At 43.2% G+C, this 15,238-nt stretch overlaps 1 protein-coding gene across 4 annotated transcripts in view; it reads left to right on the top strand.

The window, feature by feature from the left end:
• Positions 1 to 15,238, top strand: part of VWF (von Willebrand factor) — a 153,709-nt gene that overhangs the window by 68,066 nt on the left and 70,405 nt on the right. For all 4 annotated transcript variants that reach the window (XM_086885151.1, XM_086885149.1, XM_086885148.1 and 1 more), the window contains 3 exons: positions 5,719 to 5,959; positions 6,772 to 6,866; positions 8,529 to 8,689. In XM_086885151.1, the coding sequence (XP_086741277.1) occupies positions 5,719 to 5,959; positions 6,772 to 6,866; positions 8,529 to 8,689 (497 nt within the window). The remainder of the gene's footprint in view (positions 1 to 5,718; positions 5,960 to 6,771; positions 6,867 to 8,528; positions 8,690 to 15,238) is intronic.

Below are 15,238 nucleotides of genomic sequence, written 5' to 3' on the forward strand. Positions count from 1 at the left end.
AAGGATGCAAAAGGTGATCCCAGGGACTGCTCAGCACTGGGGGAGACAAGCAGTGATCTGACACAGCTCCACAGAACTTTTGCCTGGATTTCCATTTTCAGCTATTCACCTGGAAGCTCTCTGAATGTCCCAGGGTAGGAATCTCTCAAGTGATTTGTAGTAATCCTTGGACTGCCTTTTTTTGAGGCCCAAGCTTCCCAGGTCCTGACTTCATCAGTGACTCCTGACTTTAGCTGAATGTGGGGTTATGGAGGAAGCACAAAAGGGCAAGACAAACTTGTATCAGAAGAGAATTTTGGCAGCCTTGTGGCACTTCTCCTGCTCACAGCAGGGCTAAATTACTGTAGATTGACTGAGGTTTTGTCCAGACAAATTCTGAATAGCTCCAAAAACAGAGGTACCACAGCCTCTCCAACATCTCTGTCCTATCCAGGACAAGATTAGTAGCCAAACTGCCAAGAGGCTGGAGCAGAAGAATCCAACGCCTTTAATTTCTTTTATTTCTCTGTTAGGTCAATGTGGTAGGAAAAAATCCATTGCCATGTAATTTTGATTTAACACAGACATACTTTTGTCATAAATATTTGTGAAGTGAATGTTTTTCCATTTTCCTGAGCAACTTTGTTATTAAGGAAAGAAGATAATTGAAAAATCTGGGGGAAAGCATGTGAGCTTGGCATCTCTCCAGATTTGTTCTGCTAATTCTTCCCAAGCAGAGGGAAGTTTATAAACTGAGTCTTTAGAAAGTGGAAAAGAGAGAGGTCTCTGGCCTTTGACCTGGTAGGGTCTGCAAGGTCAGTGACCGCAACTGCTGCAGGCTGCAGTGTTTGCTGTGGATGAGAACAAACCCAGCTTATATTAAACTGCTGCATGGTTTTATAACATTTTACCTATTTTATGTAAATGTTCAGATAGGGGAACAGTAATGTAATAAAAATCCTTTCAGAAATCTGCAGGTCTGGAGGCTGAAAGAAAGAGCAGCGATAATGCCCCATTCCTCTTTCTGTAATTGAACAAATCAATTTTCACAATTAATCTTTAATAGTGCAGAGCTGATTCTTCCTTTCTGTGCATTACAGAGAGCTTTGTGCTCTCACAAAGTGACGATTTCCCTGATTGCAGATCCATCAGCCCCCATTAAATAATCCTGGTGCCCTAGACATCTTCTGTCACATGAAGGAGAGCAATCCCTCTTTCTTAATGGGCTTGAGATGTGAATGTGCAGGTTGTGTAATTTGTGCTGATGGCCCAGTGCACTGAATGTGTGCTTTACCCCTACCTTCATCCCCAGAGATTTGGTTTCTTGGGAAATGACTTGACAGAGCCAGTTTGCTTGATTTGGAGTGGATAAGTGTCAGGGAGTAAAGTCATTAATGTAGCAAAGCATTTCTGCTGTGTGTCAAGCTATCAAGTGCATTCAGCTCCCCTGTTTTTGACATAATTTTAGTTGCAGTTTGATTATTTAAGACCTGACTCATACCCCTGTAGCCCACCATGAATGTGAGTTAATCCCTTCATGCTGCAAGGGAGGAGCAGATAGGCAGAGAGGCTATACTGTGAAGGGCTGTGTCTCTCCTGCAGCTGCATGTAAAAAATTGGGTGAAACCCAGGCTGAATGGCTAAGCCCAGAGTGGTGGTGAATGGAGTTAAACCTGGCTGGTGGCTGGTCACCAGTGGTGTTCCCCAGGGCTCAGCAATGGGGCCAGTCCTGTTTAATATCTTTATCTTTGATCAGGACAAGGGGATTGAGTGCTCCCTCAGTCATTTCTCAGATGACACCCAGCTAGGTGGGAGTGTGGATCTGCTGGGGCAGGAAGGCTCTGCAGAGGGATCTGGACAGGCTGGATCCATGGGCCCAGGCCAGTGGTCTGAGGGTCAACAAGGCCAGGTCCTGGGTGCTGCCCTTGGCTCACACCAACCCCTGCAGCTCCAGGCTGGGGCAGAGGGGCTGGAAAGCTGGGAAAGGCCCTGGGGGTGCTGGGGACAGAGGCTGGACAGGAGCCCAGGGGGACAAGAGGCCAAAGGCACCTGGGCTGTGCCAGCCGTGGTGTGGCTGCAGGGCCAGGGCAGTGACTGTCCCTGTGCTGGGCACTGCTGGGGCCACATCTCAGATCCTGGGGCAGCTTGGGAACCTCAGGACAAGATGGACATTGAGGGGAGTGTGTCCAGAGAAGGGAATGGAGCTGAGGAAAGTTCTGGAGCACAAATCTCATGAGGAGGGGTTAAGCCTGTAGAAAAGGAGGCTCAGGGGGGACCTTCTCACTCTCTACAACTCTGACAGGAGGGTGCAGCCAGGTGGGGGGTCAGGCTCTGCTCCCAGGGAACAATGGACAAGAGGAGAGGAAATGGCCTCAGGTTTCACCAGGGAAGTTCAGATTTGATTTTATGTAAACATTCTTCATGGAAATTGTTATCAAGCACTGGCACGGACTGTCCAGAGAAGTTGAGTCAGCACACCTCAAGTTATTTAAGAGCCACATGGATGTGGTGCTTAGGGGCATGCTTTAGTGGTGGACTTGGCAGTGTGAGATTAATGGCTGTATTTGGTTATTTTATAGTCTTTTCCAGCCCAAGTATTTCTATGTTTACCTGTCTCATGTGTATATTGTTCTGTGGCACAGGGGAATCAGTTGACACGTCCTTAGATCTTCCTTCAGATTTTAGGACATGTTGCTAAGCCCATTATTTTCCTTAATGTGGTAGTGCTAGGGCAGTTGGTGGCTTTGCATCCCTTCTGTAAGGTGATTTGTATAGGATAAATCCAAGAGTGCTGGATCAGGGAATTAAGGACAGGCTCTGAGGTGCATTTGAGGATGGCTACAGTGCATGCTGAGCCTCAGCATGGTGGAGAAACTGTGTTAAATCTAGTCCTGGCAGGGCGCACTTTCACCCAGAGGTGGCAGCTTTTTCACCTTGTGTTGCTTGAGGAGCTGGTCATGGTTTGTCTCTTTCACTCTGATTTCAAAACCCACCCACAAAAGCTGCATGAGCTGTTAGATGCAAACACATTTTTTCCAATGCTTTTCCCACTGTTTCTCATCTTATTCCTGGGATAGGCTGTGCTTCAGAGCACAGCACTGAGCTATTTTGGTTTTATAGGAGCCATCCACAGGGACTAGAAGCACCTTGCTTTTCCCTCTAATTTTCCTGTCAATAATGGGATGGGTTTTGTTTTGGTGGCAGTGTATAACACAGTGTGCAGACAACAGGCCTCTCCCAGGTCAGTTGTCTTGCCTTTTTTTTCTGTTAAAAACAGATGTTGCTAAGGAGGCATGCAGCACTGTAATTGGAATGTGGAATGTAAGGGTTGGCATGGCATTGGAAAAACAGGGGATGTTCTGAAAACTTTAGGAGATGCATGGGCAAAGAAAATCTTAGAATGGTTTGGGTTGAAAGGAACTTTAAAGATCATCTTGTTCCAAGGGACACCTTCCACTAGGCCAGGTTTTTCCAAGTCCCTTTCAGCCTGTCCTTGAACACTTCCGGGGATGGGGCAGCCATAGCTTCTCTGGACAACCTCTGCCAGAGCCTCAGCACCCTCACAAGGATGAATTTCTTCCTAATATCCAATCTTAGCTTGCTGTCTTTCAGTTTGAAGCCATTCCCATGCATGAATTACAAAGCTTTATCTAAGAAAGGAATCTACTGCAAAGTTGTCTCTGTGGACAGGGAGTGTTACCACTGACTAGAAAGTAGGGCAGGATGTTGGGCTTGGTTATCCCATCCTTTTTTGAATCTTGAAACTCAGAAACTAATGTACCCATCTGAAATGTGCCAAACCAGTTCCATGTTTCTAGAGGTTCATTTGTAGCAAATAATACTTTTGGCTGAGGCCTCATGGCTGTCCTGCTGGGATGTGCTGTGATGAAAGTTATTTTTAAAATGGTCCTCAGCCCTGGGCTGTGTCTGTTCAGGGTTTGATTTACTGCTAAGATCAGGTTTATGTAAATTAGAAGCACTTTTTTGTGAATGACTGACAAAGACTCCTGTAACAGTGAATGAGTCTATCTTCTGCTCAGTCCAGAGTTAGGAAGCATTTGCTGGATTGATGAGTACACATTTCTTGGGATGTGTTGTGACAGGTACCTTAAGCAGTTTGGGCACAAGTCCCAAACTTGGGAGATTGTTGCTCTTAAGAAGTGTTCAAGTCACCTTAGATCTTCTGGGCAAGATTTATTCAGTTTAGGGTGTTACACTCCCACGTATGGAGCTGCAGAAGCCTCAAGAGAAGCTGGGGCAACCATGTCTCTCTTCAGCAGGCAGGAATAATTCTTCATTTCAGAAAAGTTTTGTCAAGGTGACCACGAGCCACTTGTCAGCACATAAGCCCTTGCTTTGCTAGTCCAGCAAACACTCTGAGGCTGCAGGCCCATCCTGTTATTCCGTGGCTGCCAGAGTTCTCAGGGATGTGTGCTAGAAGAGAAGTAGGGATTATCACATCATTCTGCAGGAGTGACAAGAGGAAAGACCTTCTCTGTAGCCCTTTGATCTTGGTTTTAGCAAGGTACAAATGTGCCAACTTTCATTTGCAGCTGCTTTCCTGAACATCATTCCTCATCATCTTGCAACTGTTTGCTGTGGAAAGTTGCTACAAACGACAGTGTAAATCCTGGTTATCAGGAGGCCTGTAAAATTCAAACTCTTGATAAAAGAAGCTCGTTTTCTTGTCTTCTGCGATGTGTTGTCATAGCTGCCACCTAGTGCTAATGCTGATGTATGCAGAGGTGAATGCTTCAAAATCGGCCCTGTAGAAGTGGAGGTTTTATAAACAAAGAACCCAAAATGGATCCAAAGGCCACAATTAATCTTCACATAAAAGAATTCATCATAAAAAGTTGTTAGTATGAAGGTTTGGCTCCATGATTGCTAAATTACTTTATTATTTGCACCTATTTCCATAGAAATCACAGAGTGCTTCTGAGATATGAGGCTGTTAAGTATTGCAGCACTTCTGTTTACCAAAGCAGAAAAGTACTTTTCTACTTATTTTGGCCAAATCGTCCCTAAAGATGTTGCAAAGGAAGAGAGGTGTCAATGTGTACATGACAATTGTAATGCTCCTAAGGCATGGAATCATGGAATGGTTTGGGTTGGAAGGGACCTTACAGATCATGTCATGTCAACACTCTGCCATGGGCAGGGACACCTTCCACTAGACCAGGTTGTTCCAAGGTCCATCCAGCCTGGCCTTGGACACTGCCAGGGATGGGGCAGCCACAGCTTCTCTGGGCAGCCTGTGCCAGGGCCTCAGCACCCTCACAGGGAAGAATTTCTTCCTAATCCAATCTAAACTTGCTCTGTGTCAGTGTGAAGCCATTCCCCCTTGTCCTGTTGCTCCAGGCCCTTGTAAATAGTCTCTCTCCATCTTTCTCTAGGTTATCTTCATGTATTGGAGAGCTTCAATTAGGTCACCCTGACTGTGATCCAGATAATAACAGTGGTTGGACAGAGCTTGTGTTTCATGTTCTGGGTGAAATTTTGTGGCTGGATTTCCATCACAGTGCAGTGTAGTCCAGTCCTGACATTCATTGGGAACTTCCTTTTGTCAGGGTTTGTTTGTGTGTATATATAAGCAGTTAAGGAGGGATGGTGTAACACTCCATTGATGAGTAAATTGAGCAAATATCTTTTAATCCCAAGCTTCCCAGTCTGTTTTAGGCAGCTCTTCCATTAGCTGTATTTGGATCAAATGCTCTTCCTCCTCATGTGTTTCTCTAGCAATGACCTGTCCTGAAGGCCAGGTGTACCAGCAGTGTGGGACACCGTGCAACCAGACATGCCGGTCACTGTCCTACCCAGAGGAGGACTGTGAGCAGCTCTGCCTGGAGGGATGCTACTGTCTCCCTGGGCACTACCTGGATGAGCACGAGCAGTGCGTGCCCAAGTCCCAGTGCTCCTGTTACTATGATGGGGAGATTTTCCAGTCAGAGGATGTCTTCTCAGATCATTACTCCATGTGGTAAGTGCACTATTCGTAACCCTTCCCTACACATTGTCACTCCAGTTTTTGGATGGCTTGAGTTGTTAACTGGGTCAGTTCCTATGCATCTACTGAAATTAGAAGAAGATGTGAAGTTAAAGAAGAGGCAAGATTTTGCCTCCAACAAGCCAAATGGTGAATTTTGCTGTTGTATCTCTCTCCAGTTAATTTCCAATGTCACCTTACTCAGAATTAGTATTAAGCCCTGTTCTATGAACAGTTCCTGCCAGTTTGAAATGGAGCTTAATTACTGATAACAGTTACTTTGTGGGCTTTTAAAATGTCACTTTAATGTACTGTGCTGCACTTCTTAACTGTTAAAACCTAATTACCGCTTGTCGAAGATATAAGTATTAAAAAGCATTTCTAATTGTTAAATTGAGTAGCAGTACACTTGGAGTGGGAATGCAAATTGTTGGGCAGGCTCAGTTTTGGGAACAGTGTGTTCTTTTCCTCTCTACCACAAAAATCCCAAGTTTCAGGAACTAGGTGGTCCCTTACCTTTTTCCACAGCAAAACTGACTATTGTCTTGCCTAGCTTTACCCCTGTGCAGCTGCACTGGTTCCAGCAGGACAGGGCAGGCAGCTGGGTTGCCATGCCACTGTATCCCATCAACTCCCTTAAGGAAAGCTTGCCTTTAATATTGGTAGACACAGTGGATGGAGAGCACCAGCTCAGCCCCACTGAGGTGTAGGTTGGTATTCTGACAAGTTCCCTGTTGACTGAAAATCAGCATGAGTGAAAGCTAAATGTCGTTTAATTAAATATAAGTTCTGTTTGTTTTTCTTAGCTATTGTGAGAATGGATTCATGCATTGCAGTACAAACAGAGCTCCTGGTGCCTTCCTGGCTGATGTTTTTGCTGATGAGAGACCATCTCCCAGAAGTTAGTATGCCTTAAAAATTAATATTTTATTTTTATTTTTTTTTCTCTTCAGTAGATAGTGTAGATTGGAGAAGAAATTCCAGGGGTTGCAACAGCTGTGATATTGTGAGATTTTTTTTTTCTCATTATTTTCTTTTTTGGGGGATAGAAACAAAAGGGATGTGTGGGAGGGTGCAGGGCTCACTGAATCTCACCTCTCAAAATTAAAATTATAATTAGACACTGCAGTGTCTCTTGAGCTGAAAAGGTTAAAGGATGCCTTGGCAGTGATCTGAGGTCCCCAGTTGCTATTTGAGGATCACAAGACATCAGTAAGTCATTAGTTTATACCTTCTGCTTCTTACAAGTGGGATGAAAACTCTCTTTTCTGGTGCAAATGAGGGTTTTAGTGGCCTGAAGGTTACACTGCTGCCAGGTTTCCAGCGTGCCCTCCAGCCAGTAGGAATCTCCATAAAACCTCCTGGAGACTGACAGCTGCCACATTTCCCATCAGTGGACAGGTTTATCAAACATTTGACTGAAGGCTGTGAGAAGTGCATGGGAACACATCTAGCATCTAACTGGGGTTTGCAGCATTGGAGAAAGGCCAGCAGTGCTCTGGAGTCTTTTGGGGTTTGATACATAGATGGAGCTTATAGGATTGTTATGGGATAGGGGGTTTGAGAATGGATGTGTCTCAGAGGGGACAGGGCTAGTGGAGCTTTAGGGAGGCCTGGCAATATCCAGGAGTTGGACTTGGTGATCCAGCTCAGGATAACTTATGATCTCTATGGGAACATCAGTAGAGCCAAACATGGTGTCTTCCACAGCACACTGACAAATGCACCTGTACATGGGGTGTGGAGGAAATTTATGGTTGATATTTGCCAGTGCCTTGGAGACAAAGGGTTGTTGTTTGTCTTGCATCTTCTCAGGATAAACCACCTTCTAGAGGAAAACACTGTAAATGCCTCTGTTGGTACAGGGCAGTGACCTGCTTAATGTTGCTTGCTAGGGACAGTGTTGCTGGATGGGTCACCTGTTCTTCAGGTGTTCTTCACCTTCCAGGTGAATATCTCACCAAACTCTTCCCTTAATGCTCTTAAGACATACTTTTCCTGATAATAGGATGTCAAGACTTACAAAACCCCAGAGGTGCATATTGCTAGTATCACTTGAAATAATATCCTGGAGTTTCTTGGAAAAACAGATCATTCTGGTCTTCTGTCAGACCATAAAGTCTCAATGAGTTTGTACTGAAACTCAGGACACTGTTATTTACAGTCACCAATATAGTTATATTCAGTGTGGGAAATGGCTCTAAATGCAATAACATACGATACTGTTGCTTCTCAGAGTATCAATTTTCTGCTAACTTTGTACAGTGCCTAGAGGTGTCTGCATTGCCCTAGTGCAGTCTGGAATTGCACTTTTATGTTTAGTGCAGCTTTTTTGCTTTAGTATTAATTAGTATTATTTAATATTATTGCTTTCATGACAGCCTGAGGTCACTCCAGGGGAAGTCGGGGGTGTTTTCTTTGCCATATCATATGTAGTGGTGTTGTTCCAGACTATATTCTAAATTAGTTTCTAATCAAAGTGTTGATCCACCTTTTAGAAAAATGCTGTGCCAACAGTACTTGAGTTCTAATTGCACTTTTTGTAAACTGATTTTTTTAAAAGTAAAAAGAAGCTTGACATGCAGATTCCCCATGGAAAAAATTATTTGTCCTGCCAACAACCCAAGAGCAGAAGGAGTGGAATGTACCAAGACCTGCCAGAACTATGACCTGGAGTGCATCAGCCATGGCTGCGTATCTGGATGCCTCTGTCCAAAAGGGATGGTAAGCAGGTTTCCATACAGCAGTGAGAAGCAGGTCCTCTTGGCTTTCTTGCCTTCATTCTCTCCTACCGTCTTGCAGCTTTGGAATAAGTGGTTGTGAAGTATTGACTGTCAAGTTGTGGCTGGTTTAAAGAATGTGTATATCTGCACTGAAGACGAACATTAACTTGTAAAAAATAATTATGAATCAAAACTCCAAAGCCTGCTTTGAAGACCAGTTCATGTTTTGCTTTAGCTCCTAAACCCCTCCTCAGCCTTGCTGATCTTTCTTAGCCAGAGAGACAGAAGTACACCCATACTCAGGCTGATCATAGGGATGGAGCACCTCTCCTCAAAAAAAAGGCTGAGAAAATTGTTCAGCCTGGCAAAGGGAAAGCTTTGGGGGTGACCTCACTGTGGCCTTGCAGTGCCTGAAGGAAACCTACAGGAAAGATGGAGAGAGACTCTTGAATGGGGCCTGGAGTGACAGGACATTGGGGAATGGCTTCACACTGACAGAGAGCAGGGTTAGATTGGATATTGGGAAGAAATTTTTCCCTGTGAGGGTAGTGAGACCCTGGCACAGGTTTCCCAGAGCAGCTGTGGCTGCCCCATCCCTGGAAGTGTTCCAGGCCAGGTTGGATGGGGCTCTGAGTAACCTGGGATAGTGGAAGGTGTCCCTGCTTATGGCAGGAGGTGGAACAGGGTGGTCTTTAGGGTCCCATCCAACCCAACCTGTTTTGGGATTCTCTGATCCAGCCCCCCTTCCTGCTGATACTGGTTCCTCCTTGTCAAGTCTCCATCTCTCCAGCTGCCTTCCTGTGGTTTGTACCAAATTGAAGGTTCCCTGGGAGAAAGAATGTGGGATATGAAATTTGCTAAGATTATGCCAGGGGGTGTCTTGGAATTGCAGATGGTGTACTAAATAGATTTTCTTTTTTCACTGAAAGAGGCTTTCTGGAGTCCAGTGTTATGTCCCACTGCAAGCCTCAAATTTAATTATTAGTTTCAGTGCTTTCTACCACCGAATTCCTTCAATTATCTTACAAGAAAAACATCTCCCAAATTCTCAGTATGCAGTAATTTCTAGCAGTAATAGAAACATATTTTGAGCATTGCTACTGTATTTTGCTGATAAACACACAATTATGTAAATAGATTCTGCTCCAGAATAAAATGCCACCTCTAGGCAAAAGCTTAGGCTTCTGAAATGTCTTGGAGGTGAGAAAGACCAGAATCTAAAGTCACCCATGAATTTTCACCACAATTTTGAAAACAAATGTTACTTCTTTTCATATTTCAGTCTGTAAATGTCTGTCCCCTACGTGAAAAATATTCCTAAAGAGTAGCAAGATAAGAAAACTTAGAAAAGCTTGTGTACTTGTAAAGTTCCAAGAACTCTAAGGTGAACAGACCTCTGATTCAGTGAAGGAGCTTGAGATTTTTGGTTTGAGTTCTGGGATATGGCAGTAGTATACTTTTGACATAATTATGGAATGAAAATTATGATACTACTCTACCGGAAAAAATCTCAACCACCAAACCAACTTCCTAGTAATTAACCTTCATGTTTGGTACAGTATTTCATATTCTTTTTCAGTAAGTTGAAACAATTGTTTCATAAAATTTTTGCCGAGAGAGCAGTCTTTGGCCTTTTGCAATTGTAAACTCCAGCTGACTTTGCAGTGATGTGCAACACACCCCTGAGTTCAACAAGGTGGTTTGTCAGGTTTTGGATTGAGGATTCAGGCTCAGTAGTTTAAAAAAAAATAAATTAGTAAATAGATTCTCTGTCCACTAGATGACAGTATTGTTTAATCTTCACTAAATTCAGTGAACTGATTGATAAACTGATTCAACAAACCAATTACTAGTTCTCATTGGCTTCCCTTTTGGCAGAGATTAAAAGTCATGAGATACACCAAAGCCACAATGGGAGAAGCCTATGTAGAGATGATCTTGTAACCACTGCCACGCAAAAACAGGATCAAGCCCAGTCTCTGTTCATGTGTGTCTTGTTTATCCTGTGTTTGACTCCTGGCTCCACAGGAGCTGCCAGCTCAATCTCAAAGGGCAGTTTCCTCCTCCTCACCCAATGGGAAGAGGTTTGGGAGAACCTTTTTTTCTGATCTCTGCGCTCTGCAATGAAGAGCAGAGCTCTTTGTGCTCCCTGACTAGAGAAAGTTTTGGGATGGTGACCAGGATCTCCTTCCCATCCTGTCCTTTTCTAACACAGAGACTCTGGAAGCACAGAGACAAAGCTCAACAAAGTCAAATCAAAGTCAAAGTCTGTGTTTTCCAGGCTTGTACAACAGAGGTGAGCAATAAAGGGACTGGGAAAAGGAATTACCATTTTATTGGTCAGTCTCCCTTATTGGTGTTCTGTAATCCTGCCTAATTTACAAGCACTCACAGAGTTGAGCTGCTGCTTGCAGGAAGGTTTGTGGGAAGTAACAGATTACTCAACATGCATTCCCATAAATATTTGCACATATTATCATGCTGGAATAAATTGTGCCTTCTTACTGAAGATTTTTTCTTTTATGGTAGCATATGAAAGTTATCAATGCTCACAGATAACTTAGCTTGAAGACATAACCTAATTTCTTTCAACTGAAAAATAAGTTTTTTAGTTTATCTTTACTTAGTATTTTACATTGTTTTGATTTCTAGCAAATAAAAATGTTCAATATGTCATAAAAATAATTCTTTTTCTTCTGTCTTTGATCATCTGGAAGGTGGGAAATTCTCCATACTTGTCACCCTTTTGCACAGCAGAAAAGAGAAATCATAACATATGTGCAGAAGTGTGGGGAAAAATATGCTTTCTCAGATTAGTTTACTGCACTTCAGTTTTTCCCATTGGAAAATATTAATAAATATACAAATGGAGTGTTAACCACCTTTCTGGGGAAAGAGAGGAGCAGAACAACCAGAGAGCACAAAATCCAGACACTGAAAAAGTAGAAAATTAGTTTCTTTCTTTTCCCAAAACATTAACAAAATTGAGGTTTAAAATTTAAATATTTTATTGCATTCTGACTGCTGAAATAAAGTTATTTCTAAAACTTTGATATGTTAGCAGAAAAAGGAAAAAAAATACAGACCCTTAACATCTTAACCAGGAAAGCTTGGAAGGTTTTTTTCCTTGCTAACTGTTTTCAAATGAAATTTACCTGACTATTTTGATTTCTCTGCTGTATATTTTTCAGTGTGGTCTTATCCTACATTACAATGTCTTCATAAGGAGGTGGGCATGTCAAATAAATATCAGGGACATGCAGCTGACATAAGAAAGAGGAGTCAAGTAAATCAGCACATTTTGATCTTCTAACATGTTGTTGACTTTGTTTGCACAGTAAGGGTGAGAGACTGTTTTAGTTAAAACAAAAATTTATGAAAGTTCTTCCCTGTGAGAGTGGGGAGGCCCAGGCCCAGGTTGTCCAGAGAAGCTGTGGATGCCCCATGGACCTGGAAGTGTCCAAGCTTGGGTTGGATGGGGCTGAGAGCAACCTGGGATAGTGGAATGTGTTCCTGCCCATGGGACCGGGTGATCTTTAAGGTCTCTTCTTCCCAAAACCAGTCTCTTATTCTTATTAGCTATTGGGTTCTAATCTGACCTGCTTCCTTTACTTAATCCCATGCTTCTTCATACCTTTGTCTGACTTTCCACTGAAACCCACATGTTGTCAGGAGGAACAGAAATTTCTGAGCTTCCCTTGACAGAGGGATACTCATCAAATTGTGTTACCCAAGAGATCAAAGTTAAGGTTCGTTGAGATGGATTTCAGGACCATAGGATTTCCTGACTTGGAAGAGACCCACAAGGACCATCCAGCCCAGCTCCTGGCCCTGCACAATTCAACAATCCCACCCTGTGCCTGAGAGCGTTGTCCAAACGCTCCTGGAGCTCTGGCAGCCTTGGGGCTGTGACCACTGCCTGGGGGAGCCTGTTCAGTGCCCCAGCACCCTCTGGGGAAGAACTTTTCCTAAATTTCACCCTAACCTTCCCCTGACACAATTCCCACTATTCCCTCAGGTCATGTCCCTGATCACACAGAGCAGAGATCAGGGCCTGCCTCATCTCTTCCTCTCCTGAGGAAGCTACAGAACTGCTGTGAGCTCTGACCTCAGTCTGCTCTTCTCCAGCTGAACAGACCAAGTGCCCTCAGCCATTTCTCATGTGGCTTCACCTCCAGTGCCTTGACCATCTTTGTAGCCTCCTTTGGACACTCTAACAGCTTTAGATTCATATATTGTGGTGCCCAAAATTGCCCACAGGACTCAAGGTGAGGTTGTGTCAATGCAGAGCAGAGCGGGATGATCACCTCCCACTCCACATGAGTGTGGGTAAGGAGAATCTGAAAGGTTCTGAAACCTGTAATATTGTTCTTTCTTTTGCAAGATTTTTCAACGTTTAGCAATTAGTAAGACAGAGCAAGGAAATGACGGACATTCCTGTTTGATCCCCAAGTAATGGAGGGCTGGTTGTCAACCACTTGTAATCTCATAGATGTGGAGCATCATCCTAAGGGCATTTAATGGTGCAAACAGCTGAAGTTTTCATTACAAACCTCTGTCTTTTTGTGTGGTTGCCTCGCCAGTGCTGCTGCCTCCTGTCATCTCAAGCACTCAGGACTGTTAAATCTCCTGTATTAACTGCAGTCTACTGATGGATTGAGATACTTCCAGAGAATTTCCCTCTGCTTGTGAATAGTTCTTCTGGCCTTGTAGTGTAGTACCACATGGTCCCTTATAGTGCAACATGGCAGCAGGCTGCCAGATGTGCCCCAGATTTTGGATGGGGTGTTAAAATGCCCAGTGGATTGTGTTAACAAAATTGTAATTTATTGAATTTTGCAGAAGAAAATTATCATTCTTCTGGTCAAAGTCTGCTTTGGATTTGTGTATCCTGCTTCCTGAATCCCACCCACCGTCTGTCACTGTTCAAGACAAAGTGCTCTTCCTTCTTTTTTGGTGGTTTTACAGCTGCTGCGCTGGTTGTGATAAAATAACTAAAACCAAGCTGTACAAGGTTTTTAGGGAGCAAGGACAAAAAGTTCTAATTCTCTTTTTACTAACCAGATGTCTAATCCCAAGTTTTGTATCCAGAGGCAAGCCCTCAAGTGTATTGTGAACTCTGTTGCTGAACACTCTGCAAAAGTTCAGCAACGTAGCCACGAGTGTGAGGTCATATTCCTGCTTTTTTTCCTAAATACCACCAGCAAGGAAGGAGAGAAGGTACTAAACTCTTCTTTCTGGTCTTGTCTGGACTTTCTCACCATCTTTTGTAAAGGTGAAGGCAGAGCTGCAGCTGTGTTATCTAGAAAAGCATTTCTTTGTTTCCATCTTGCTTCTATTGAAGTGATTTTATTTGGCATAATGCAGCTCTCCATAAGCCACAGAGCATGTGGAGCTGCATATGAAGGAAGGGTCTCTGGGCTGTGAAATTTTTTTTGTGAGCTGTTCCATGTGGCAGTTCTAGGCTCCCATAGGAAAAGGCAAAGCTGTTCTTCTTTATTAACCTGGCTTTCAGACTACATTGATCTCATTGGCCCATACTTAATGGTAAAAAATAAACTGTTTTGATGATTTTGCAGAGTTTAAAGTGGGAAGGTGATATTTTGTGACTTTTGAATGAGAAGAAGGGGAAAGGCTCTCCATTTAGGTATTCCATGAAACAAGAGCCAAACCTATCCTGGCTTTGCCAGAACTGATGTTGAGTGAAAAGTCATCATAGCCAGCTATGGTTATGTTTGATTCTCTAAAACTGGTGGTCTTCAAAAGGGAAAGTAATCACAGAAAAAGAAAACAGAAAAGGAGTGCAAAACCTGAATAGTCTAAAGCCATTACTTGTTTTCCTTTGGTTGTAGTTTTTTTGTTTGTTTTTGGTTTTTCTTGTTTAAGTGGGACAAATGATTTGTTGTTATACAAAGAGACACTCAGAGCAGAAGGGTGAAACTGAAAATATGGGTAGAATATGAAGTCCTATTTCCCAGCAACAGGGCCTGTTGCAGTCCTCAAGTGGACTGATATTTATCCTGCCTTCCATGAAATAAATAGGGATTTGAAAGAAAATGAGTGATTACTGCAATTTTCAGAGGAGAGTTGATAGAGGATTGGCTTTGTTCTGTGACAACAGAACCTGCACTTGCACATGCAAGAGTTAGTCAGGCACTGGCTGAAGTCAGTGGCTTCTGGTCTCCTTGATGTTCCTATTTCCATTTTTAGTCCATCTGGGGCCTTTGTCTGCTTTTCTAGTAGGCCCTTTTCCAGTTTGTTGTGTGTGAGAAGCTATTCACCTGCTCTCCATGCTCAGGTTACCCTGCTTCACTGCATCCTGGACTTTCTCACTGTGACATTCTTTTATAATGTCATCTATTCTCCCAGCAGCTTGAGGTGGTGGGGGCAAGCTGTGATTTATGTACCTGTAAGACTTTGATTTATGTACCTACAGCTCTATTTCTGTTAATGGCTAAAACTATAACTACTACTGTGCCTTTCTTACCTTCGATAGCCTTCATACTTTCTTTTATTTATTTCAACCTTTCTTTTATTTTTCATCCACACA

This window comes from Cyanistes caeruleus, chromosome 4 (genome assembly GCF_971803275.1).
Source record: "Cyanistes caeruleus chromosome 4, bCyaCae1.hap1.1, whole genome shotgun sequence".
Classification (NCBI taxonomy): Eukaryota; Metazoa; Chordata; class Aves; order Passeriformes; family Paridae; genus Cyanistes; species Cyanistes caeruleus.